A 24,354-nucleotide genomic window follows, 5' to 3' on the forward strand; every position below is an offset into this window, starting at 1 on the left:
CACATCTGTTCAAAATTGTGGTGATGAACATGCAAAATAGAGGTATTTCCTTACACCATGACTTAACAAAAGTAGCACACTGAATTGTGAAGGAACTTACCTTCACGTTCTTCGTATTTGCTATTGGCTTCAGAAGTAGCTCTGTAATATCAGCTCAGAGGAATTATCTAGCTAGTCCCAGGGGTCAGAGTTTGCTTATTCCATACGGTATGGAACAATAGTAGGAATTGCGAGGAACCATGCTGCTGTTTGTTGCCTGAAAGATAGACCTGGACCTGTGAGGAGAGGAGCTGAAGGACAGGCACCAGGGCAGGCAGAGACATCTATGATATTGACAAAGTGTTCATGATCAGACACTATGAGGCTCAGCAATCAAGTTGCCCATGCCCAAAGGAGAGGAACAACTGCAATTTTTCAGGGGTGATGATATGCTCATCGCCCTTTCTGCAGAGACAGGCAGGATCATAAGCAGGTGTGTACTGCATATAAGGCATCACAGTTGAGAAGCTGCTTAACACCTCTATAGAGAGGTTGCTTTTGATCCTCCACAAGGCATCACAGATCCTAGCTGGATTACTTAAAGATTCCAGAAGGGTACTCTATATACTTCCTGGCTCCTGTCACTCAAAGATGGCTATAATGTTCCATAGCTGACTACCTGAGTCACCTCAGAGAGTGGTCACACCTTCTTTGGTCTCCATTGAGGATCTGTTGGGATGTAACTCCAGGGAGTTACAATAAAGGCAGACCTCAACCCTCTCTTTGAGGAAGACCCCCTTGATAAAGAGTTATGAAGATCACTGCCAATTGACTTGCTCATAGATTTGCTGGAGATGAAAGTGAGGATCAGACAGTGAGGGGGGCCTTACTAATACCCTGCAAGTGAAGATTGAGTTATTAGTAAGCTTTAAAAGGTCTGTTTTCCACTTCTGTCAGAAGTATTTGTAATTTGGATCAGCCCTCATACTTTGGGTCAAGACATTTCATATCCCTGGTCCCAGTACACTAAGGGCATCTCAATATATTTCAGTCATTTGCAGACACAGTGGGTAATCAGGTGGACTGTTATTAAATGTAATGGTCATTGTGTATCATAGTAAACTACATTATTGGTTAAGTATGATGGGTCCATACAGACAGCATGAAGACTACAGACGTCCTTGAATGTATTTCTCACGTACTATAGGACAATTTCAGTGCTTCAGAGCAAGTTTGGTTTGAGTGAAACCTGGCAGCCTGGTTTTGAAACCCTTGCAGTACATTTGTCAGTTTCTACAGGTGTCTTTTGTTAGTGATGTTGATGTAAGAAGGCTATTACCAGGATTCATGACATCTGAACTCTGGTTCATTTGTAGAGGTGGGAGAGTATTATGAAGCATAAAAAAATGCAAATTGACACTTCTAGTGACATATGGATTAAAATAGAGTTTGCTCAAAGAGGATTCACACATTCCTCACTGTTCCTTTGGTGGAAGGGGTTAGTCCATGGTTAGGGGTAAATGAATGGTAATTGGTCTAATGCTGTTACTTTTAAAACATGATCTCAGTCTTGTCTTTGTTATGCATAGTAAGCTCTTGCACATATTCAGAAATGAATTTGTATAACTTCCAACTCTATCTGGAGGTTTACCTGGTAATGAGCAACAGTGCCTATAGTTTTGTAGGGTTACCATTTCACAGTGCCCAATTCAAATGTTAATAGCCCTCATCTGGAGGGAAAGTCCTGAAAAAAATATTTCCTTCCTAGAGAGCTCAGTAATAGAAGCATTAAGCTTGGTGTTTGGGTTGTGTCTATCAAATATACTGGTGACCTTGTGACCCTAATATTTTGTTTAGATGTAAACCAGCAATCTTCCATTGGGAACATTTTTTTACATGAACTAAAAATGACCTAAATGATTAGAGCTTGCACATTTTCTGACACTATATTTAAGTTGTTTGATTATTGTGGTGCAATAATTTAGTTTAGTATGTTTTAAGGTAGTGAATTCTTTAAAAAAAAAATATTTATGTGTCTATTTATATGAAGAAAAGTGACATTATCTCACAATGAGCAAATGTTGTGAGTTGGGTTGCATTAAGCAATTGTTTCCTGCCAGCAACCACTTCAGGGGCATATAATTTTGAATGTTTGTCTCTCTTTTACAGAGAGGCAATGTAGACTTTGGAGGTGCACTGCAACTGGTTCATTCTTTTAGGTGAAACAACATTTCCATGCTGCATTTTGCACTTTCTGGATAATTTAAATTCAGTATGCTGTTAGACTGTGGGACAGAGTTGTTTAGAGCACCTACTAACAATTGATGCAAGAGAGTTATTCAAATGATTGTGTAGTAGGTTGATGTGCATTAAAGAACAGGAAGTTCTCTGCAATTTAACTCAGCCTTGCAGTAGGAAGCAGGGTTTTGGTTGTAGTAGTTCCCCTACTTTCTGCCTGTTTTTTTGATGCAACATTGACTGAAATGCACTGGGTTCCTGCTAACATACGGCCCCAGTGCCAGTGGTCCTTCCACAAAAACAAGATAACTGATCATTTGATCCCCAAGTGGCCAAGCATTTAGCACCCCTGTAACTCGCTAGTAAGTGGTACCTCTGTTAACTAGGGAATAGGAACTAAAGAGGGACCCTAAGAGCTACAGCATAACTTGTGCCACTCTAAGGGACCCAGCACTAAACTCATACAGACTGCCACTGCAGGTTGCGTGACAAGGTGCCCCTAAAAAGTGAAAACACGCCATGGCACAGCCTTGTGTGACATGACCCCTAGCACAGCATGTATTAAGTCACCCCTACAGCAAGTCTTACAACCCAAAGACAGGGTGCATTATATCACATGTGAAGACATATCTGCATGAGCAGATATGCCCCTGTGCTAGTCAGTACAAATAATGACAGTACAAGTGAACAGGAAAGCCATCTTAAGGTATGCACTAGGCACTGGTTAAAACGAGTTCCCCCGCTTCATAATAGCTTCATTGAAACCTTTTGTGTTTGGTATCAAACACCTCATGTTAAAAAACCCACAATGATCGGAGTGTTATTAATACATGCACTAAGAGGGTACTTTAGATGTGCTCCTTGAAATCCCACCAAATACTTGTGTGCTGACTGACTTGTTTTAGCCAGCCTGCCACCAGAGACAAGTTTCTGATCCCCAGGGATGAGAGCCGACGCTGCCCGGCAGTCAGGCACAATGCATGCTCTGGCAGGGGTGTTACACACCTCCACCAACAGGATGACCTGCAAATCTGAATTCCAAGGCAGTGGGCAGAAAAGAGCCCACTGCCATTGGTATGCAGATCTGGCTTCCCTCAAGAGGTGAGGGGAAGCCAACCCACCTGACCAGGGCCCATTTGGCAACTGGAGAGGCGATAAAATTAGCTCTGCATTGGGTGTGTTGTACGTGCAGGCTGGACACACCTCTAGGGTGACCATCCCGAAGTGAGCACAAAATTAGGATATCCAACATCTTGTGTGTGGTGGAATTAGGAATTCTGGGATAGGGTGATGCCAACTCCCCAAAGGAAGTGGCCATCTAGGGGGCATAGTAACCCCAGAGGTAAGTAGTCCATTATTTACATCCCTGATACCAGTACTTCGGATTTCAACAGACATAAAAGAAGAAGTGGACAAAGAAGACTGATGACCCAAGAACAGGGCTAACTTTGCGCCAACCCTGCCAACCTGCCTGCTGTACACAACCCTCGAGGAGAACCAGACACTGACACTGTGCAAACTCCAAGAAACCAAGAGATCTTCCAGTGCTTTGCTAATCACCAGAGAATCTCCCTTGGAGAAGAGGAGCTGCTTCCCTGCTTCTGTGGGCACTGTTTGCAACAACTAGTATTGTGCCCAGTTGGCAATCAGGCCCTCTTAGGGATAACAGAGCCAGGAACAAACTGTTGGAAGCCCTGGAGATCAGCACGCCCCTTCTTCAAAGTCCTGATATGGTGACCCCACCCAGAGGCTCCCTGTGCCTATACCTGGGATACAGGACCTCTTGCAGCAACAAAGGCTTGTTGGAGGTCCAATCTGGATTCCATCAGCACCAAATCAGACCTACCATCACAGGCCATCAGTATCCAAAAGCACATTCAGGAGAGTGACCCCACTTACCTGTTTACCCTCTTCAACAGATCACCAAGAGCCAGAGCAAGTCCCTGACCACCACTACCCAACGCCTTAAAGTGCCTCCGCACCGGAGCCCCACAACCCGAGTCAGAGCGAGTCGATGGTGCCCACAGGGTCCTGAAACCCTTTGGAGCTGGTCCCATCCTTGGGTATGGCCAGACTGTACTTCCATTTACCACCTGCAGCATTTCTGCAGGCCCCCTCCAATCGCAAATACCTCCTGCACCGGATCCAATGCCAAAAAACACCACTGCATCTGTGCCCCACAGTCCTCAGAGTAGTGGACCAACAGTGTCCCTACATGCCAAAGGACCTCAAGGGTTGAGCCCCCCTGTGGATTCCCCTGAACTGGCCCTCCAGTCCTAGCTTGCAGCAACTTCCAGACCGGACTGTTTCTCATTGAAATGAATGGTTCACCTGATGCTGGAACACACCTTCGCACCCCATTGCCACAGAGCCTTCCCAGTAGACCTGTTGGTGTGGCCTTGGACCTTGCCCCATACTCACCTTCAGTCTCAGAAAACAGTCCTGTAAGTCGCTGTTGAGTGCCTGAATGCAGTACATGTTTTTCACCCATAGGATAACACTACCACACTCAAAAATTGCACTGTCAACTTTTGAAAACGGTAAAAATTCATAACTCGAAAAGTACTCACCCGTTTCTGATGATTTTGGTATCTAAGGCCCATATTTATAACTGATGATGCAAAACTGCGCTAACACATTTTAGCGTAATTTTTCTTAACACCGGCTAACGCCATTCCTTAGAGCCATCTTTGCGCCATATTTATAGAACGATGCAAGTTTGCGCTAAGGAATAGCTAGCGTCTAAAAAAAGACGCTAGCTGGTCAGGCATGGCGTAAGGGAAAATGGCACTAGTGGCTCTGAAATGACGTTAGACTGGTTAGTCGCAAAAAATATGCCACTAACCAGCCTACCATCATTTATTGACTCCCAAGCACCTAAAAATGACTCCTGTCTAAGAGTAGACAGGAGTCATACCCACCACCCCAATACCCACCACACGGGACTAGTGTCCCCTGAGCAAGCCCAACATACCCAGTGCCAGGCAGGGCGCCCCATGAAAGGGACCCCAAAGGCACTTACAAAAAAGAATTATACGTACCTAAACTTACCTGGGAGGAGGGCCCCCCTGTAGTGTCCCTGTAGTGTGGGTGGTGGTGTTCCTGGAGCTTGGGGTAGGCATCTTTGTGCCCATTCCATGGTGTTTAGCCATAGAAATTGGCCTACCTGCACCCTAAAGCCTGGTCTGACCCAGGCGTTAAATAATGGCGCTAAGCAGGCTTAGCCTCTATTTAGGCCCACCTCCTTTTTGCACGTCGTTTCTGCGCCTGGAGATAAATATGGTGCTAGGGGGTTAGTGTTGTGTTTAGGACAGGAACGCCTACCTTACATCTCATTGATGTAAGGTGGTTTTGCACATCCTAAATATGGCGCTAACTCCTATATTTTGATGCTTGACAGTTCTAGCGTCAAAATATAAATACGGAGTTAGGTTAGCGACGCTTTAGTGCCAAAATAAATAGCGCTAAATTAATGCTAACCATCCATAAATATGGGCCTAAATTTATATAAAAGTACATGTTATTTTTATAAATTGGTATCGGATTTCTTTATTGGGTGTGCGTCTCACGTATTGCCTTTGTGTGTGTAATACACGTTTAGCACTACCCTCTGATATGCCTAACTGCTCGCCAACATTAACACAAAAGAGAGCATTTGGGGTGTCACTTGTGCCTCTGTAGTTCCTCTAGGGTTCGCCAGGACTCTTCACACAGTATACCTCTTTGTGGTCCACTATATAAAGAGCGAGCTTCCTGCACTTGCATTCTGGAGAGATTAAAAAAACAATCCTTTGCTTATCTGTTCTACAGACCATTTTACACCTTTGTCACAAGGAGTTAATTGAGAAAGGAAATCGAGTCACTAGTTTCTTTTAGACTAAAATGTATTAGTTGATTTTCGAAAGTAAGTTATGTGTGGTAGTTGGGTTCGTGTAGTAAATCAGGAATCCTTTCCTAGATCTCCAAGTCATATGCTCAGTTCTTTAACTATCACTCATGGCTTAAGTCCACAGTGCCAAAGTGCACTGAAAACATTCTTAAATTTAGGAAAATATCTGTTTAAAAGACGATTTCATCCTGACCAGTGAAAACATTTAGCTTGCACATTGAGAATGGCAGCGCAGCGGAAGGCTTGCACCATTCTGGTATGAAATTGTCTATTGAGCAGATATTTTCTTGAATTCAGAAATTGTATTGCCAATTGAGGTGGCGTGGTAGTCAGGTGACAGTTCCTGGAGAGACCCTAACAATCAGACAGGGTTGAAAAGTCGATAAACTCTCCCTTTTGGTTGACTGACAAAATTAACACAAATGGTCCGTGTACTAGTTCACTCTAAGCTGATATGATTTGCATTAAATAACTTATACAGCCATTCACAACTATACAGTGTCTTATCTCATGAATGTTGGTGTTAGACCTGTCAGCCTTAGGGTGATCTTCCCCCAAGCTTTTTTCCTTACCCCTTTATTTGTTTTTGCTAATGTTGTTTTTGTTGGCCTTTGGACTCTGTGTACGTTACCCCTACTAGCCACCAGTAAAGTGCATGTGCTCAGTTCATAATACATGGTAACATTGGCCTACATCCAATTGGCACATTTAATTTGCTTATAAGTTCCTAGTAAATTGGTACTGTGTGTACCCAGGCTTTGTTTGTAAATTAAATGCTACTAGTGGGCTAGCAGCACTAAGTTTGACACCCACTTAAGTAGCCTGTCAAACGTGTGTGTAGTTTTAAACTGCAATTTCAACCTGACAGGATAAACATCTTGCTAGGTCTAAACCTCCCTTTTTAATACATGTAAGTCACCCCTAGGGAAGGCCCTTTATAACCCAGACAGCAGGGTGCGGTGTTTTTAAAAACTTGAACATGTACTTTGAAGTTTTCCATGTTCTAGTAGTGTAAAACTCTTATATTCGTTTTTCACTTCTGCAAGGCCTAGGACAACATTTACATTTAATAAATGATAACTTGGAATTGTGAGCAGCTTGGGATGTCAAGTTTGGTGTCTAAGCAATTGTAATTTAAAACTTTCTTTAATGGTTAAGTCTGATATTAAGTCAATGTTAAAAAAACACCGCTTTTAGAAAGTTGGCATTTTCTTGTCCTTACCATTTGGAGCCTGCTGCCTGTATATTAAGACACATTACTATGTAAAGCTGGCAGTTTGTCTTTGTGTATTGCTCCCAGACAATGAGACAAGGGGAAAATAGGTGTTGGTAGGATACGCCGTCTCTGACTTGATGGGGGTGCGGAGTTGTCACATATCACACTTGCACACTCTCAAAAGGTTTCACAAAGTCTATTGTGGTCCCTGCCTGGGGCAGATCAGGGAAACAGGAATTTCTAAACACCCCTGGGGTCGAAACATCTAGAAACCTCTCCTTCTCCAAAGCTGGCACCAACTATAAATATTAGATCCTGAGACCCAACTTTTCAGAACACCTCTGGACCTGTGAAAGACTTTGAAGGACAACTGTGCTGCTCTGCAAGGACTGCTACCTTGCAGCCCCCCTGCTCAATGAGAAAGACTGGACTTGCATCTTGAACCCAGGACCGAAAGAGTGACTCCAAGGGCTAGTTGGCTGGCCTCCTAATCTGAACCTGAGGGACAGAAAAGGCTCTAACCATCTTGAACTCAGCCACCCTAGTCCTGGACCCTTGGAAGCAGGGCTATAGGTGCTCTGCCAGCTGGGCTCTCTTGGGCAGAAATTATGCAGTGCGACACATCTCCTCACAGCTCTGCATTGGAACCACTATTGCACAACGCATTACTGATGCAGGACCTAGCATCGTGACCCACTGCTTCTTGGAACCACTGCTGCATGACTTCACCTCAAAATTCTTCATCAATGGCATTCTCGATGACAGCGCTGGTCCTCGTATCGCAAAATTTGCTGACAGCTTCATCAAAAACGTTGCTGTATGATGCATCTCCTACACAGGACCTCGCATCACTATCCACAGCCCCTTGCAACTGCCAATGCATGATGCATCCTTCTTGCGGGATCTAACAACGCCAAGCAACCATGTTGTCCATGTTTTATATAAATATATATATATGTATATATATATATATATATATATATATATATATATATATATCAAAATGTATGTATAGACCTTATTTTTAAATGAAGCGTGACTTCTTTAGTAGTAATGAAGCAGCTTACATACCAGTGTTAGTAGATGGTGCCAGATAGAGGAGCTGTCATGAATTTTTATAAGTAGACCCTGAAAACAAGTTGGGTGGAATGGTATCCTCGGGTGAGCTACTGTTTTGCCCAATTGTAACTGATCCAGTGTTCCCGCACCAGGATTTTACAAGCAGGGGAACACTGGGCCTGCTTTTGCCAGCTGGCAAATGTGACCAGAAAAGTCTCAGAAGCCATGAGCTTCAAGATCAGCCCAGCCCCCGCCCAACCGTCTCCTACTGCACAAGAATTTCCCTCCTGCCAGATCACGTTTCTCCTAGATCCTGATGCCTTTCTGTCTATCTCTTGGACATCCCCCCACTCCCATGTACTGCTTTCTAGATAGGTTTGTAAATGGGAACTTCTTTGACACCAGAATGAGAACCCAACGTGCTAGTTTCAAACCAGTAATTCTGGGCATGTTTCTCTGGTGCTGGGTCCTTATGTTATTCCCCATCCCTGAGACAAAAACTCAGAAAAGACGGACGTATCTGTAGGAATACTGGACAGAAATGTTATTTCCAGACACACAGAATAACTACACCTAAATCCTTCTATCTCATAATCTGGATTTTAGAATCAGCTGATCCTAATAGCTGGCAAAAACAGAGGTGGTGTTCCGTTAGCTCCACATCCTGTTTTTGACACAGGCCACATAAAAACGTCTGCGAGACCTGAAAAATGGTGGGGGAGCGAGAGAGGGCGAGAGAGCGAGTGGATATAAATCCCAATACAATTTCCCTTGCTTCAATGGTTGCAGTTTTGTTTATGGGAACTGGTCTGTTCTGACAGCACATAATACATATCGTCAGAATGGAAATGTTAATGTGTTTTGTACATTAAATGTTAACTAATAAACATTCTATGCAAAACATATTGTATATAGAATCATTTTAAATAGTATTAATTTAAAAAGCACCATCTTATGTTTCAGGTCCTCTCTCGCATACATGGCTCTTGAAGTTTCATCATCAGGGGTAACCTATGCCCTTCTTGCCATGGTGATTATTTTTCTCTTCGTAAAATTCATGGAAGGCATAAACAGGAAGCATCCATCTCCTCCAGGACCATGGGGGTGGCCATTTGTGGGAAATCTGTTCCAGCTTGGAGAGAATTCGCATCTATCACTTACTCAAATGAGGGCCTCGTACGGAGATGTAATGAAACTTAAACTAGGGTTTGTACCAGTTGTAGTTCTCAGCGGCTTCGAGACTGTGAAAGAGGCACTACTGAAAAAAGGAGACACCTTTGCAGGCAGGCCAAAAATGATAATCTTTTCCTTCTTTGCCGATGGGAAAAGTATGAGCTTCTCGGAAAACGTTGGCGAAAGTTGGAAAGTTCAAAAAAAAATTGCCAAGAATTCTCTAAGAAGTTTAGCAAAGTCCGAAGCAAAATCGTCCACTTTTTCTTGCCTTCTTGAAGAACATGTCTCTGATGAAGCTTCTGAACTAGTAAAGCGGTTTTTAGAACTGTCACCTAAGAACAAGAGTTTCAATCCATTCAGTTCTATTGTAAGTGCAGTTGGCAATGTTGTCTGTGCCCTTTGCTTTGGCAAAAGGTATGACCATAATGACGCAGAATTTATTCACCTACTCAAGATAAATTCTGATTTGCTAAAAGCTGCAAGTGCCACCTATCCTGCAGATTACATACCTGGATTGCGCTACCTCCCCCTTCCTGGTGCTAAATTGGCACGTGTTTTTTATACAAACCTCAACAATTTCATTGCCAAATGTGTAAAGGAACATTATTCAACTTTTGACAAGGTAAGAACTACCCATTTACCTTTTAACCTCCAAACAATGTCTGCTCTTCTGTTCTAGAAGCACAGTTCCGCAATTCTCATTTCACTATCTCTCATTTTCAGCACTCTCTATCTCTTCAATCCAACTTTTAAATTCACTGTCGCCTCCTGCTATCATCATCCCCCACCATCAAGTGCAATGGTGTTCTAAAACATTTAAATGGCTGCACACAACTGCATGTCTGCTTTGGTGTCAAAACCATGTGCAAGCTGAACCTTGGGATTCTATGGTACACCCTTTCTCTAAGGATAATTTGAATTAGAACCATTAATGAACGGCACATTATGGATATTAAAGGGGATATCATTACGAAATTTGTGACTGGCTTTGGAACATTTTGATTACAGGTTGAGTGTTATTTAGGACGTTTAGTCAAATGAATATTTGAAATAAGTGGATGTTGGGATTACACGACTCTTAGCAAAGCCCTGATGAAGTTTTATGGTGGATGATCCAGTAGACGAAGCACATGCCAAAGGAAAAAGTGAAGAAAAATGTCACATGGAATTCATTGGTTTGTGTATAGGAAGGACATTTTATGGACAATTGTTTCATAACAGAAATGACTCAAGCTACAGCGAGTAGGTATTCTAAGTTGTGAGTTTGTTGGGCTCCTGTTAAGAGACATTTTTGAATAGGGGTTCTTTCTATTGTTTTGCAACTCATTTAGATAACATCTGACTGATTTTTTAATATTTGTTTATCATTTTCAAACAGTACGTAAATACAATAATATAAAAAATAAAATAAAAAAAAATAAAATAAAAAGAAAGCATCTTTTCAGTGGCATAGTTCAGTGAAAAAGAAGAGATGCAACACATCACAGCGGGCGGCAGGGTTAATGAGCAAGCTATTGCATGCAATAGGAAGGTAATAGTCATGAAAGCATAGATGGTGCATCCAGTGGTACACAAGAGGAGAACAAACATAATCGAATATCAGCAAATGCAAAAAACAAACATAATCAAATATCAGCGTATGCTGTCATGGAGAGCAGATAGCTCCACAGACCTATATATGTCTATAGGTCGTGACTTCGGAGGACACAGCGCCGGGTATACCTCACTAGTAGAGTCCCAATAAATCATGTCATGCAGTCAGTCTGTATCCTTCAGAGGAAATCTACTGCCCCAGTGCATCACTAAACGTCGTTTAGCAAGCAACAGTTCAATGGCAGTCAACCATTATGTATCCGGTAGAATGTTTTTGATGTGTCCCAGGAGAGCCAAGCGAGGGCGAAGGGGAAGTGGAGTCTCCGTCATGGCAGCTGTGAGTGTCGAGAATTTAGTCCAGTATGCTTGGACCATAGGACATGTCCAGATTAGGTGTATAAAGTCAGCACGTTCAGCTTGACATTTAGGACAGCAGTTGACTCGGGTTGATCTCCTCGGTGTGGCACATGCAATCTGTGGTGACTTCTGACTGTTTTCTAATATTTTGCTGCACAGAACATCTAGATATTCGGTCGTGCGTCAATATTATCCCAATTACCCTTATCCTTTTGAATTCAGAACAATTGTTTTCTATTTGTGCTTGACATAAAAGAAACATCTTTCTTCCAGTGCCTGCTGCATTATAACCTGCACATTATTGTTAAATATCGTTTTTTGGCACATAATAAACTAATTTTAGAGGTATCACAAAATGTGAATGTTGGTTTAGAAATTTGTCAGTGGCATCTCACTGTGGCCTAAAATTTCAGTTCTGGAAAAAATGTATGTGACATTCAGAAAGTGAACTACTTTGTATAGTATCTATAGTAATACGTTTTAATGTAAAATAGTCTGTGCTGTTCATAATTTAGCCAAGCACAAAGGAATTTTGTCAATTTTAGAAGAGTTTTTGCAATGTTTGACTTACACTGGTTCACCTTATGAATTTTCTGCCTCAAACTTCAGCCAGCTTTGTTACAGGGGCTGAATGTTAGCATTGTTAATTTGTTGCTTGCACTCACACTCAAACAGAAAGACACAAAATGCCAGTAATTGTTAAGACAAGTGATGCTCCTTACCAATCAAAGATTGCATGGACCAGGGAAACTCTACCCTTAACCCTTTCACAGGAACTACTGCCCTCCAATCCCATTAGTGAAAATCTGCTACGATCCACCTCAGTAGTGTTAGCGCACCAGACCTTAATAAGTAAAATTACAAGGGGACACAAATAGGTCGATGAACCTTTTGACTAGCAATTAAGATGTCCTTACCATAGCTCCAGTACATAATCAATAATCCATACAGGATAATCAACAATCATTAGTAATCAATACAATCAATAATCAATGGAGTCAGTAATTGTCACGCACCATGACCTTTCAGTCATGAATAACCACACCTTTAGTAAACGTTTTGAAAGTTTTTTTCCCTATATTAACAATGCTAAAATCATGTAAATTAATCTCAAAATCAGATGAAACACATACAGAAACAACACTGGTTGTCCAAAGCGGTGGAAGAAACGCAATCTAATCAAAGCATGAACTACAACACATTCTGGAGTTATTGTGGAAATCAATAGCAAAGTCAGCTGCGTCAATGAAATTAAATACATGAAGTTCAGCAGAGAAATTCACCAAGCATTAGTCTCTGTCGTGATAAGTCGGGATCCTTAGCTAACGTCAGATTAGCATCAGCATGTTAGGCATGGTAAATATGCATGGTCATCACAGTTCAGAATATACCTATCCTCAGGGTGGATCAGCAAAGCAGAGTTCTCAGGACATCAGCAAGCATCAGGCTTCAGCATCAGAAATTAAAAGGGCAGTCATTAAGCATTAAAGTTAAGCACGTCTCTAGTAAAGATGCATGAGAAAGTAATAACCTTCCGGTCAGGGAAATATGAGCGGAATGACTGCATGAAGGCAAGGGCAGAATGGCTGTCTTCTCTCTCTGCAGCGTTGTTATATTAAAGTTACCTAAACTATCCCCTAATTCCCTATTCATCAGTTAATCGTATGTTCACAATCTGTCCAATAAAACTACTATCCCAAATCTATGAATTCTAATATTTCTCCATTCTCATATTGTTGATTGGTTCGTCTTGCAATGTCCTCATCATCCGGCTTGTCAGTAACAATATTGTTGCAGCTTCTACTCTAGTCAGTATTTTCATTGTTCTTGTCCTGGGAAAGTCAGTCTCACACACATTACACATAAAATGTTGCATTAGCAAGAACATCATCTCCTAGCAGTCGGTTCACATGAAAAGCTTCCTTTATGAGCACATTTAAACAATACAATAGACATTCACAGTTTTATTCACTTGGCCAGCATTTTTATTAAACACTAAGAAATACAGCTTTGCATGAGGCCTGGCAAAATAGGCCAAGACAATCGCTAAGTTAGGGCCTACAATTAATAAAGCTAAATTCATAACCCTTAATATGACATATTACTGCATTAGTCTAGTGTATATTCAATATTTTATAAGTATTAATCATTGATTAGTACTTTTCATTAACATTGGTGGCCATACTTCGTGATCACATTTTCAAATGTGTTTCATTTTCTACATAAACTTATTATTCAATATACATAAACACTCATTAATAGTTTTTATTAAAACACCTGAACTAGCAGTAGTTTTCCAGTCCTTCCATCGAACTTGGGGAACCGGAAATTTGTCTCAGGTATCAGCTTACTTCAGTCTCCATGAATTTTGATACATCCCAGTGCTAGGCATTTTTCCACCGATGGAACACCACAGCCAGGGTCTGACTGGACAGAAAATGGGCCCGAGAGCCAAAATAAAAGTGGCCCTCATTAGTGAATCAGATAGCTAAGAAAGTGGCCCAAATTTGGAATCAGAACAGTTTTGATCTTGTAAAGACACGCTGTATAGCTGTTTTATAAGATATGGGAGGCTGCGTGCATTTGTGCTTGCTGTAGGCAATATTTATTTTATTACCAGGAAATCAACAGTAAAAGACTGTCTCAGTAGATCATAAAACAGGACCACAGACAGCCAAAAACATCATGGACCTTTCATACGAGGACGTCGGGCACTACCTTTATTGCCCTATTTGCCAGTTCTACTCTGATCACAGTTGTCCACCGCCCTCCTGCACCTACCATCTCAGTTTCACACAGATGTGCCATTAGCACTATCTGCATCTGAAGTATTCTACTGAGCTCTTTTGAAGCCATCACATCAGCTAAGATAGTGCAGCTAATATAATACCACAAAGGTATATGTCTCAACTTTCACTAATGACAGAGTGAAATGTCACTTAAAGAGATATTCATTCAAATGTATTCTACTCGTCAGCCTATACTTGCCCTGCCACTAGTGGATGTTAGTTACATCTTTCTGTCTTTATTTCTGCTATTGTTCCACACCCTTATTTAGACGGTGGCAAGTACTTGCCTCCCCCCTACCTATATTTGACAGGCACTCACTGATCACTTTGATGGGCTCTTCTCTCATGCAAGGCCAGTCCCTAGTGAGTTTAAGTGCACAGTTGATTGTTGTTAGAAATTCATACTTTATTGTATATTTCAAAGAGGACTTCTGAAACAGACATCTATTCATCAGTTTGTCACTTTGGCAAAATTAATCTTTCTCTAGCCTCCATCTTGTAAAACGATGTGTTTTTGTGAATATTTGTGTAAATCTGTTTGGAAGACTGTGAGCCTGATTTATGTATTGGCAGTCAGGCCGTTGTTCTGCAAGGGCGATGGCCTGTTGCCCTACCAGAGGTCACGATTGCCAGATTTATAAATGACTGTCAAGCTGCTAGACATTTATAGAGCACTGGTAGGAACAGCTGCCACAGCAAGTCCTGTCAATGTATTTACCTATTTGGTCCAGAACACCGTCAACATGACAGAACCATGCTGCCAAACATTTTTTTTTTTCATTTTCAAAAAGAAAATCCTAGAACCAGATTTTCACTTTGACAATAACAAAGATAATGCCTGCCTAACCACGGAAGTCATCTCCCTGGCGAGGGAAACATTTGTTTTTTTTTACTGTCCTTCAGTTTGCCTGGTGGTGATGGACAGTTTAAAATGGCTATATGTCCTCCCATCCTAACTGGGCAGATGGACACACAGCCAATTCTCCTACAGCCCTTACTCGGTCTTTCCATGGGAGAAGTTTGGCTAGGTTGGTGATGGAGTAGTCACTACCGAAGCCAAACTTAAGGTCCACTCACATCTAAATTTAGTGGATGGACCACTATATTGGTGGGGGGAAACTCCTTCACCATAGCAACAAAGTCACTCTCTGCCAACATATAAATCAGGCCTCAAGTCCCTGAAAGGTTTTCCTACTAATACGCTCAACAAAATCCTTTTGGTTGTAGCTTTTTCCAATATGGCAATCTCCTTTAAATAAATGCTCACTTATCCACCTAGTTAAAAATAACTAAAATCTCTTTTTTTTAAATACCTCTTTATTAGCATTTTAATTTAAAAACAGAATCGGGTACAGTAGTATTAACTATGGTATTCAAGTTAGGTAGTTGTAAAGGAAGCAACTAACAAGTAAAGACGTGTGACGAGCATATTCAACCATTCAGTTATACTCATACTATATACCTTATTCACCATGTGTAGTGTATAAAGGAGATTGTCTAAAGTGAAGTAAAGAAACATCTACATTTTTAAATTTAACTTATCCATTTGGCCATTTTCTATCACCCCTCTCACCTACACGACCTTATATCTCCTTCAGTGGTTTAGACAAGCTAAAGAAAAACAGATAACACTGGAACCAATGGTGAACATATGCCAACATAGTATTACAAGAGCATCATGTTGTTCACAGCGGGTGTCCATCAAATTTGACCATCAGTGCCAGTAAAATGGTGTCCCAGTTATCAAGGGCTGTGGTGCTAGACCATGGCCAACACTATTTCAGTAGGACCATCAGTTCTACTGTAATCCATTTATTTACATATTTGATCCTTGTGTTGACACTAGGTGCATCACATGCCTCCCACTGCAAAGCTATAGTACACTTCACAAGTACCAGTGCTAGGTCTATAAATCTGAATAGTTGTTGTGTGCTCTTGTATCTTGGTATATGACCCAAAAGACATGCTAGTGGGCAGAGCTTAATCCGTTTTTCTTTCACTTTTTCAACCACATCCACCACCGACTATCAAAACCATTTAATTACCTGGCATACCCACACCATTTGATATAAATTGGCTGGAGATCCTCTACACCTCGGACAAGAGTGTAACACACCTTGGTACATCCTCTTCATTGTACTGGGGAAATAATTGGTCTGCTGGAGGTAGTTAATTTGTGTGTATCGAAATCAAGGATTTCTATTCACTGCCTCAGTGTACCCCAAGACTGCATTCAATGTCTTGTCAGCAGGGTTGGCTTTAGCGCTGGTTGCGCCCGGTGCAACAATCTTTTTTGGCACCCCTTCCTCTGATTCCCTCACTACCACCTGGCAAAAGTCCCCCTCCTCTCCGTAGCCCTCTTTCACATACATTTAAACATTTCATTTTTTTTAAAGCACTGGTAAGGGCTGGCTTTACTAATCCATTCAGGCATCCACATAAAATACAGATCTGTTTTTTACAGGACGAATATTAACCCTCTGCGCTACTTTATGGAGAGTCAAAACTATCACCAGACAAAACTCCTGATCTCGCTTTCTAGCAGAAACATTAATCACAAGAGTTATCTTGGCATTTTTATGGTTGCCTAAAGCCGGACGCACAAGGTGTGTTTTTAAATCATAAGTTATTGCTAAACACACCACCCCTAAGTTATTGACCCCCTTCCAGGTCAGCGTCCATTGCAGCTGCATGGGTCCCAGTGCCCTAAGGCCAGCCCTTCTTGTCAGTGAGCTCCTTGTCCATCACTACCTCCCACCATTCTTTGACTGCTGAGGTAATTCTATACATGATAGTGGCCAGCTTTGCATGAAATATTGTAACATGTGTCTACATAACCTGTATATTAAAAGGATTTGAGGAATTTGGGAGTTAAAAATAGAGATTGGCACCTTAAATACAATTCTAGAGTGTCTAGTACAACTTCCCCCAGTTTTTTGAGTTTATCTAACCCCGCACTGGTGCGCTGTAAAAAGTGCTTTGAACTCTAGCACTATCAACTTCAAAGTCTCGAAAAGGGTCTCTTGCAGTGAAACATCCCATTGTGCTGCTCTCGGTTTGGCCCCTTCATAGTCACTTCAGTTTTCAAAGCAATGCGTAGGCCACAAAACTGAGTACATGATTAATAAGCTTTGTACCACCTTTGTCTAATGGATGCATCGCTTTCACTTTTGCCAGTCATTTCTGGACAGTCCTCCTCAAGAGTCCAGTCTTCAGGCTCCAAAGCTTTCTAGAGGATCAATCGATGAGTATGATCGTCAGTGGCATAAAAAAGTAGAGTATTCTGCGTCTGATCACCATCTTCATAATTTCTATCATGCCCATTGGTGGAAGGGGGAGTCTATATCAGAACAAAACTGATTGTTTTGCGGCTGTCATTACCTTTTCAATGTTGTTATAGTCGTTTATGTGATATATCTGTATTTCCAAGTACAGAGATGTGACACGATTCCAGTACAAAAATGATCTTGTTTGCTCTTTTAATTATGGTCAGTATTTAGACTGAAATTATTTCTCCTAGTTTATGCATAACATCAAGATATTTCCAAAGATTTCCATAGCCTTCATTATTCCGGATTGACTACTTGGGGGATCATGGAGATATAGGGGAGTGTTGTTTGCATATAAAGAAATCATGTGGGTGTTGTGTGTAAGCTTTATCTCCCAATCCAGTGCCCCATACCTCAGAATGCAATCCAATAGCTCCATGGCCTGGTGAGCAGCAGGGAAGACAAAGGGCAACCCTGTTGAGTGCCTCTTTGCATTGGCCACTGTGATGCGATTGTTTCACCTGTAAATACCCCAGAAAAATGTTGGATGTACAGTAAACAAATTTAGTCAATTATGTTTGGCCTAGTCTGAACCATCTAAGCACCCAGAAGGGGTAGGTACACAATTGGGTATCAAAGACCACCTCTATTTCTAGGTAGACTATTGCTGCATGTGGAAAGAGGCATCTTTCAGGCTTGAAGAGTACTACTGTCACTGCTTTTCTAGTCTACTAGGGAAGCAGTCCTCTCTCAAGCACTTTCTTAAACATGTGAAGTAATTTAGAGGCTAATCATGGTTTACAGGTAGCATACATGTCAGCTGGTAGGCCATTTGCTCCAGGAATTCCAACCTCAGCCAGTTGATCTATAGCCGAGTTGATTTCTGTAGCCGTGATGGGGGTGCTGTTAATGCTGAATTCACTAATTCATGTATTCTGAGTGTTGAATTTGCATAGAAAATGAATTAACGTAGAGAAAAATAATGCACGCATTTGAAGGTGCGACTACCTGAGTGGCTGCCAATGTTCACTGTGTGCTTACTAATGGCTTATTAATATGAAATATTGAGCTTATGTTTTAATAATGTAGTAATATGTCATGTCGAGGGTTAGGCATTATGGGGGTCATTCTGACCCCGGCGGGAACCGCCAGAAGACCGTACCGCGGTCAAAAGACCGCGGCGGTCATTCTGAGTTTCCCGCTGGGCTGGCGGGCGACCGCCAGAAGGCCGCCCGCCCGCCCAGCGGGAAACCCCCTTCCACGAGGATGCCGGCTCCGAATGGAGCCGGCGGAGTGGAAGGGGTGCGACGGGTGCAGTTTCACCCGTCACGATTTTCAGTGTCTGCCACGCAGACACTGAAAATCTATGTGGGGCCCTGTTAGGGGGCCCCTGCACTGCCCATGCCAGTGGCATGGGCACTGCAGGGGCCTCCAGGGGCCCCACGACACCCGTTCCCGCCAGCCAGGTTCTGGCGGTGAAAACCGCCAGAACCAGGCTGGCGGGAAGGGGGTCGGAATCCCCATGGCGGCGCTGCTTGCAGCGCCGCCGTGGAGGATTCCCTGGGGCAGCGGGAAGCCTGCGGGAAACCGCCAGCTTCCCTTTTCTGACCGCGGCAGAATGCCCAAGGAAGCACCGCCAGCCTGTTGGCGGTGCTTCCGCAGTCGTTGGCCCTGCCGGTCCATGACCGCCAGGGTCAGAATGACCCCCTATGTATTAGCTTTATTAATCGTAGGCCTTAACTTAGCGAGGTCTTGGCCTAGCTGCACAGCCACATGTCAAGCTGCATTTCTTAGGAAATTAATAAAATGGCTGCTTAGAGAATTAAATTGTGATTTTCCACTATACTGACCAGGTTGTAGTGAATCCTAGTTTGTTTTCAATGGGATACAGGAGTTAGCTTAGCTGTTGGCTTGCGGAACTTGTGCTCCCGTCACCTAGTGACTTTTAGCCTACTTAGCCTGCTCTGTTCTAGCACACTTATTAAATTAATTCTTTTAAAAAGGCTGCCTTGTTGTGACTTAGGCCCATGTTATGATTTCCCTTATCAGTGCCACCGTGCTAAGGTGTCAAGACCAGGCGACAAATACAAACAAACTAGAGGTGTCCGCGTTAGGGACTTTCCCTCTTCACGCTGTCAAGGGAATGTTTACACCAAATACAGTCCCAAGCACGCCTTGTTATCTATTGTTTTGGAACAAACCAACATCAGGGGTATGGGCAGATCTGTATATATATTTCTCACTTTATCAGATAGGTAGAGGGATTCCGGCTAGATGCCATCGCTGCTATCGTTGCAACATGTCGCCTTGACACTGACCCAACCTATGTGTTACCACGGAGTCTGAGCCCGACACCTCATTCCAAGGTAACAAGGGTTAGGGGCTCTCCTCATGAACATGGCATTGGCAGATTGAGGTTTAACACACCTAGCTCTAATCTGGGTTAGAGGTTAGGCCTATATACTGGTTTATTAGGACACATCACACACTACGGAGATCAAGTGATGTCCCGAGTATCACAGTCTCATACACTACAGGTACCCTAAGTACCATTAAACAGAGACGTCCGTGGTCCTAGGGAAAATCCTCAGATGAATAGGGATTACCTAATTAGGCTGTAGGTTGTTCAAGCTTAAACTCAGGAAAGGAATTATACTCCCCACTTGGTGTTCCATCTCTTCACCCATTTTTTAAACATGGCTAACGCCATAGACATTCCTGAGAATGCTAGACAAGCATTAACATTACATTTAGTAGCGCATGGCTTAACAGATGAGGGCGGGGATGTCACTTTCATAGTAGAAGCTAATGAAGCATACCCAACAGAAACATTTTACTCCTGTGTCACATTTCTTGAGGAAGACAATAGATCAGTTACATTCCACACATATACAATAGCGAACGTACCTCCACGGTACCAAGCATACCAGTATCATGAAATTCCACTCTCATACCAGGAACATCAGAACTGGTTCGAAGGTGCCCTACCACATGTGATACAACGCATGAGGTTAGGTCCTTTAGGCAATGACGGACCTACGTGGCCCATGTTCGACACATATACACCTCACCCGGACATACAAAACATGCAGGCAGTAGACCTGCAAGATTTATATTTTAAATTAGTAACAATATACATACGACTAATTCAGTTCGTAATGCGCACATTGAATACAACACCAGCGTGTCTAGCACCACCAGTGCCTGCTGGATACCAATTGGCTACTGGGATTAATCCACAAACAGTACATACCTTTATGGGTAAAGTACCTACAGAACGAGAAAGAATACCATTCTGGATAGCCCAGAAAACAAATCAGCTGGAAGCTCTGTTTCCCCATACGGGGCCACAGGAAAAACATAGAATTCTCACTATATGCTTGTCCTTTGCGATGGTTCCCACAGTGGATGACTGTACCACATGGGGTAAGTCTTCGCTACAATATACACTACCACACATGGTACCCCGACACTTGCTAATTTACCAGAAGTATTAAAACAAATACAGAATGACCACAGGGTGCACTAGCCCTAGATTTGAGGATGAGACTAATGCGTAACTTCAACGTAGTTTCCTCAATAATACTTAGTAATATTAAAGGGGAAGTTTTTAGCACTGCTATACGCCAGCGACTCCGGGAAATTCCACATTTGGACAGAGAGAGAGAGAGGTACCGAGAGTTATTTCTGACACCTATACTAGTATAGGACGGGATAGTTTGGGAGCCAAACCAAGCAAGCTTGAGATACAAAGTACCACCCCTAAAGATGGTGCTAAACAAAAACAGGAAAATACCAAGAAGCGCTGGGACAAACAAAAACAATTTAATGATAGACAAGGAGAAAGAGCAGATTCTCTACATCCAGAGACCTCCGAAAGGAGATATACTCTTAGAAAAGGGAAAGTATAAAAACTCCTGACAGATATACTGATTCACGTCCCTCTCGTTCCTTTCAGGACACACAGGATAGATGTAGCGAGATAGGGGGCCATCTTGATCGACGAATACGTGAAAGAAAAGAAAGACTCGCCGCAGTCTTCAGACAAAAGAGAAGAAAAATCTCCGCAACAGAAGCCACAGTTTAAAAAGAAAAAGGTGGCAGCACTGTCCCCTGGTCATATAATTCCTATCAGGCCAACACCCCAACCTCAACCACAATACCCTGTTAAACATAAAGCAAAAGTTCCAGTGAGGGAGATCCTCACTCAGCTAGAATATCAGGGAGTAATTGAGCCCTGTGCCTCTGCAATGAATAATCCATTATTCCCGTTTGCAAAACCAAACCATTCTTACAGGATAGTCTTAGATTATAGACACTTAAACAGTCATACATGGACATACGCGATACAAAATTCACATAGCACTGCACTTATTAACAATCTAGTGCGCAAAAAGTACAAAATAACGTTAAACACATCCAACAGGTTTTTCTGTCACAATTTAGCACATGAAAGTCAGGACCGGAGCACATTCTTATTTGGCTCACAAAAACGCTTTTGTTGTTTACCCCAAGGCTACAAGAACAGCCCAGGACTGTTCTCAGCCCACGTAACATCAATATTACAAGACCTGGATCCCGAGGCGCTATCCTATGTAGATGACATCTATCTCACAGACGACGACCTCACCATTCATCTTGCTAGGTTCGATCGGATCATTTTAGGATTCGCGGACCTCAGTTACAAATTTAACTTTAAGAAAAGTAAGGTAGCATTTCTCACTGTATTGTTCCTGGGATATGAGCTATCCAGCAAAGGGAAGAGCCTGGCCCGCACTTTCTAGAGAAATGTGCACTCTTACACCCACCTAGCACGCTTAAAAAATTACAGTCAATACTTGGCTTCTATAATTTTGGCAGAACATACATTCCAGAATACGCACTACATATCAAGCCTCTTTATGACTTAATATGTCCGTACTTCTCTAGTAAACACTGGATGGTTGATCACACATGCATCCTTAGGGAGCTGCAGCAGGACATATTAGAAGGAAAACACCTGCATACACGTGATAATCAAACAAATTTGGTAATCAGAAAAATAGCTGGTGCCATTGTGTTTACCTATGCCACCTTCAATGAGGGCAACACAGTGCCCATAACGTATAAATCCCATTTATATTCTAATGCAGAACAATGCTTTGCACCTACAGAAATAGTTTTGACTGCTGTCCAAATGGCAGTCATAAAGGAGAGGCCACTAGCCCAAGGGAAACGCATTATTGTCGTTTCCCCGCTACCAGCCTTGGAGGCTGTCACTAAAACAAGCGTTCCGAAGGCTAGAGCACTACATCCACAATGGGTTCAGTGGGCTACCTCCTTGACAGCTAATGATGTTGATTACATCTTTGACCCAAAACTTCAGACACAAGAATATCTCCAGTATGAACATGAGTACCCTGCTCCTCTAGATATTCTACCACTTGACAGATATCATGCTGTCATTTATACTGATGGTTCAGCGCAACCAGCTGTAGGTACGAAACATCAATATTCAGCCGCTTGTGCAGCCATGAGTGGAGTAATGAAGGACAGAGTTTTCCACCCTCATAATACCTACACACAGACCCGTGGGGACTGACAGCTCAGTTTTCTGAACTTAAAGGCCTTCTTTTAGTGCTGGAACACACAGAGCTAGTGATGCTGACTTTGATATTACTATGTCCAGTCATGCAGTCATGACCTTCGACCCTGCTTTAAGCAGGTAGGTCGCTTCCCTCGCTCTGCGCTGCTGCCAGCCGCCTGCATTTCCTGGTAATATTCTCATTCTTTTGCTTGCTTTGCTTTTCACTCTTTTGCTTTCTCCGAAAGCGGTACTTTCAGCCTTGCTTTTCCTGTTGCTGCTTCGTCACCACGGCCCTGCCCCCATCCCTCCACGTACTCCGACCTTCCCGCCCTTGCTCCCTTGTGGTCCGCCCACCCGGCCTACCATTGGTGTACCGCCACCCTCCTCCCAGCTGACACACCCTCCCTCCTCCCCTCTTATGCCGGCCGCAGTACGGCAAGGACAGCGACCTTTGACCCTGCTTTAAGCAGGTAGGTCACTTCCCTCGCTCCGCGCTGCTGCCAGCCGCCTGCATTTCCTGGTAATATTCTCACTCTTTTGCTTGCTTTGCTTTTCACTCTTTTGCTTTCTCCGAAAGCGGTACTTTCAGCCTTGCTTTTCTCGTTGCAGCTTTGTCCCCATGGGACGCCCCCTCCCTCCACGTACTCCGACCTTCCTGCCTTTGCTCCCTTGTGGCCCGCCCCCCGCCCTACCATGGGTTCACCGCCACCATCCACCCAGCTGACACACCCTCCCTCCTCCCCTATTATGCCGGCCGCAGCACGGCAAGGACAGCGACCTTCGACCCTGCTTTAAGCAGGTAGGTCGCTTCCCTCGCTCCGCGCTGCTGCCAGCCGCCTTCATTTCCTGGTAATATTCTCACTCTTTTCCTTGCTTTGCTTTTCACTCTTTTGCTTTCTCCGAAAGCGGTACTTTCAGCCTTGCTTTTCCCGTTGCTGCTTCGTACCTGCAGCCGCCCCCTCCCTCCACGTACTCCGACCTTCCCACCCTTGCTCCCTTGTGGATACCATTGGTTCACCGCCACCCTCCTCCCAGCTGACACACCCTCCCTCCTCCCCTCTAATGCCGGCCGCAGCGCCAAGTCACGCCAACGAGCAGCAGAGGACCTTTCTCTTGCAGTGCCTGCAACTTCACCTGCAAGCTGACCCCCGAACACCACACCAAAACAGACTGCCACCTAAATTGCATCCTGCTGAACACCCGCTCCGTCCACAAACACGCAATTG

At 43.1% G+C, this 24,354-nt stretch overlaps 1 protein-coding gene across 1 annotated transcript in view; it reads left to right on the top strand.

Annotated features, from left to right (window-relative positions):
- The window catches only part of LOC138287954 (cytochrome P450 1A4-like), a 167,859-nt gene that overhangs the window by 24,503 nt on the left and 119,002 nt on the right, over positions 1-24,354 (top strand). Inside the window, exon 3 of the mRNA XM_069228995.1 lies at positions 9,345-10,176. Within this exon, the coding sequence (XP_069085096.1) occupies positions 9,361-10,176 (816 nt within the window). The 5' untranslated portion in view covers positions 9,345-9,360. The remainder of the gene's footprint in view (positions 1-9,344; positions 10,177-24,354) is intronic.

The sequence above is a fragment of the Pleurodeles waltl genome, chromosome 1_1, assembly GCF_031143425.1.
Source record: "Pleurodeles waltl isolate 20211129_DDA chromosome 1_1, aPleWal1.hap1.20221129, whole genome shotgun sequence".
In the NCBI taxonomy this organism is placed as follows: domain Eukaryota; kingdom Metazoa; phylum Chordata; class Amphibia; order Caudata; family Salamandridae; genus Pleurodeles; species Pleurodeles waltl.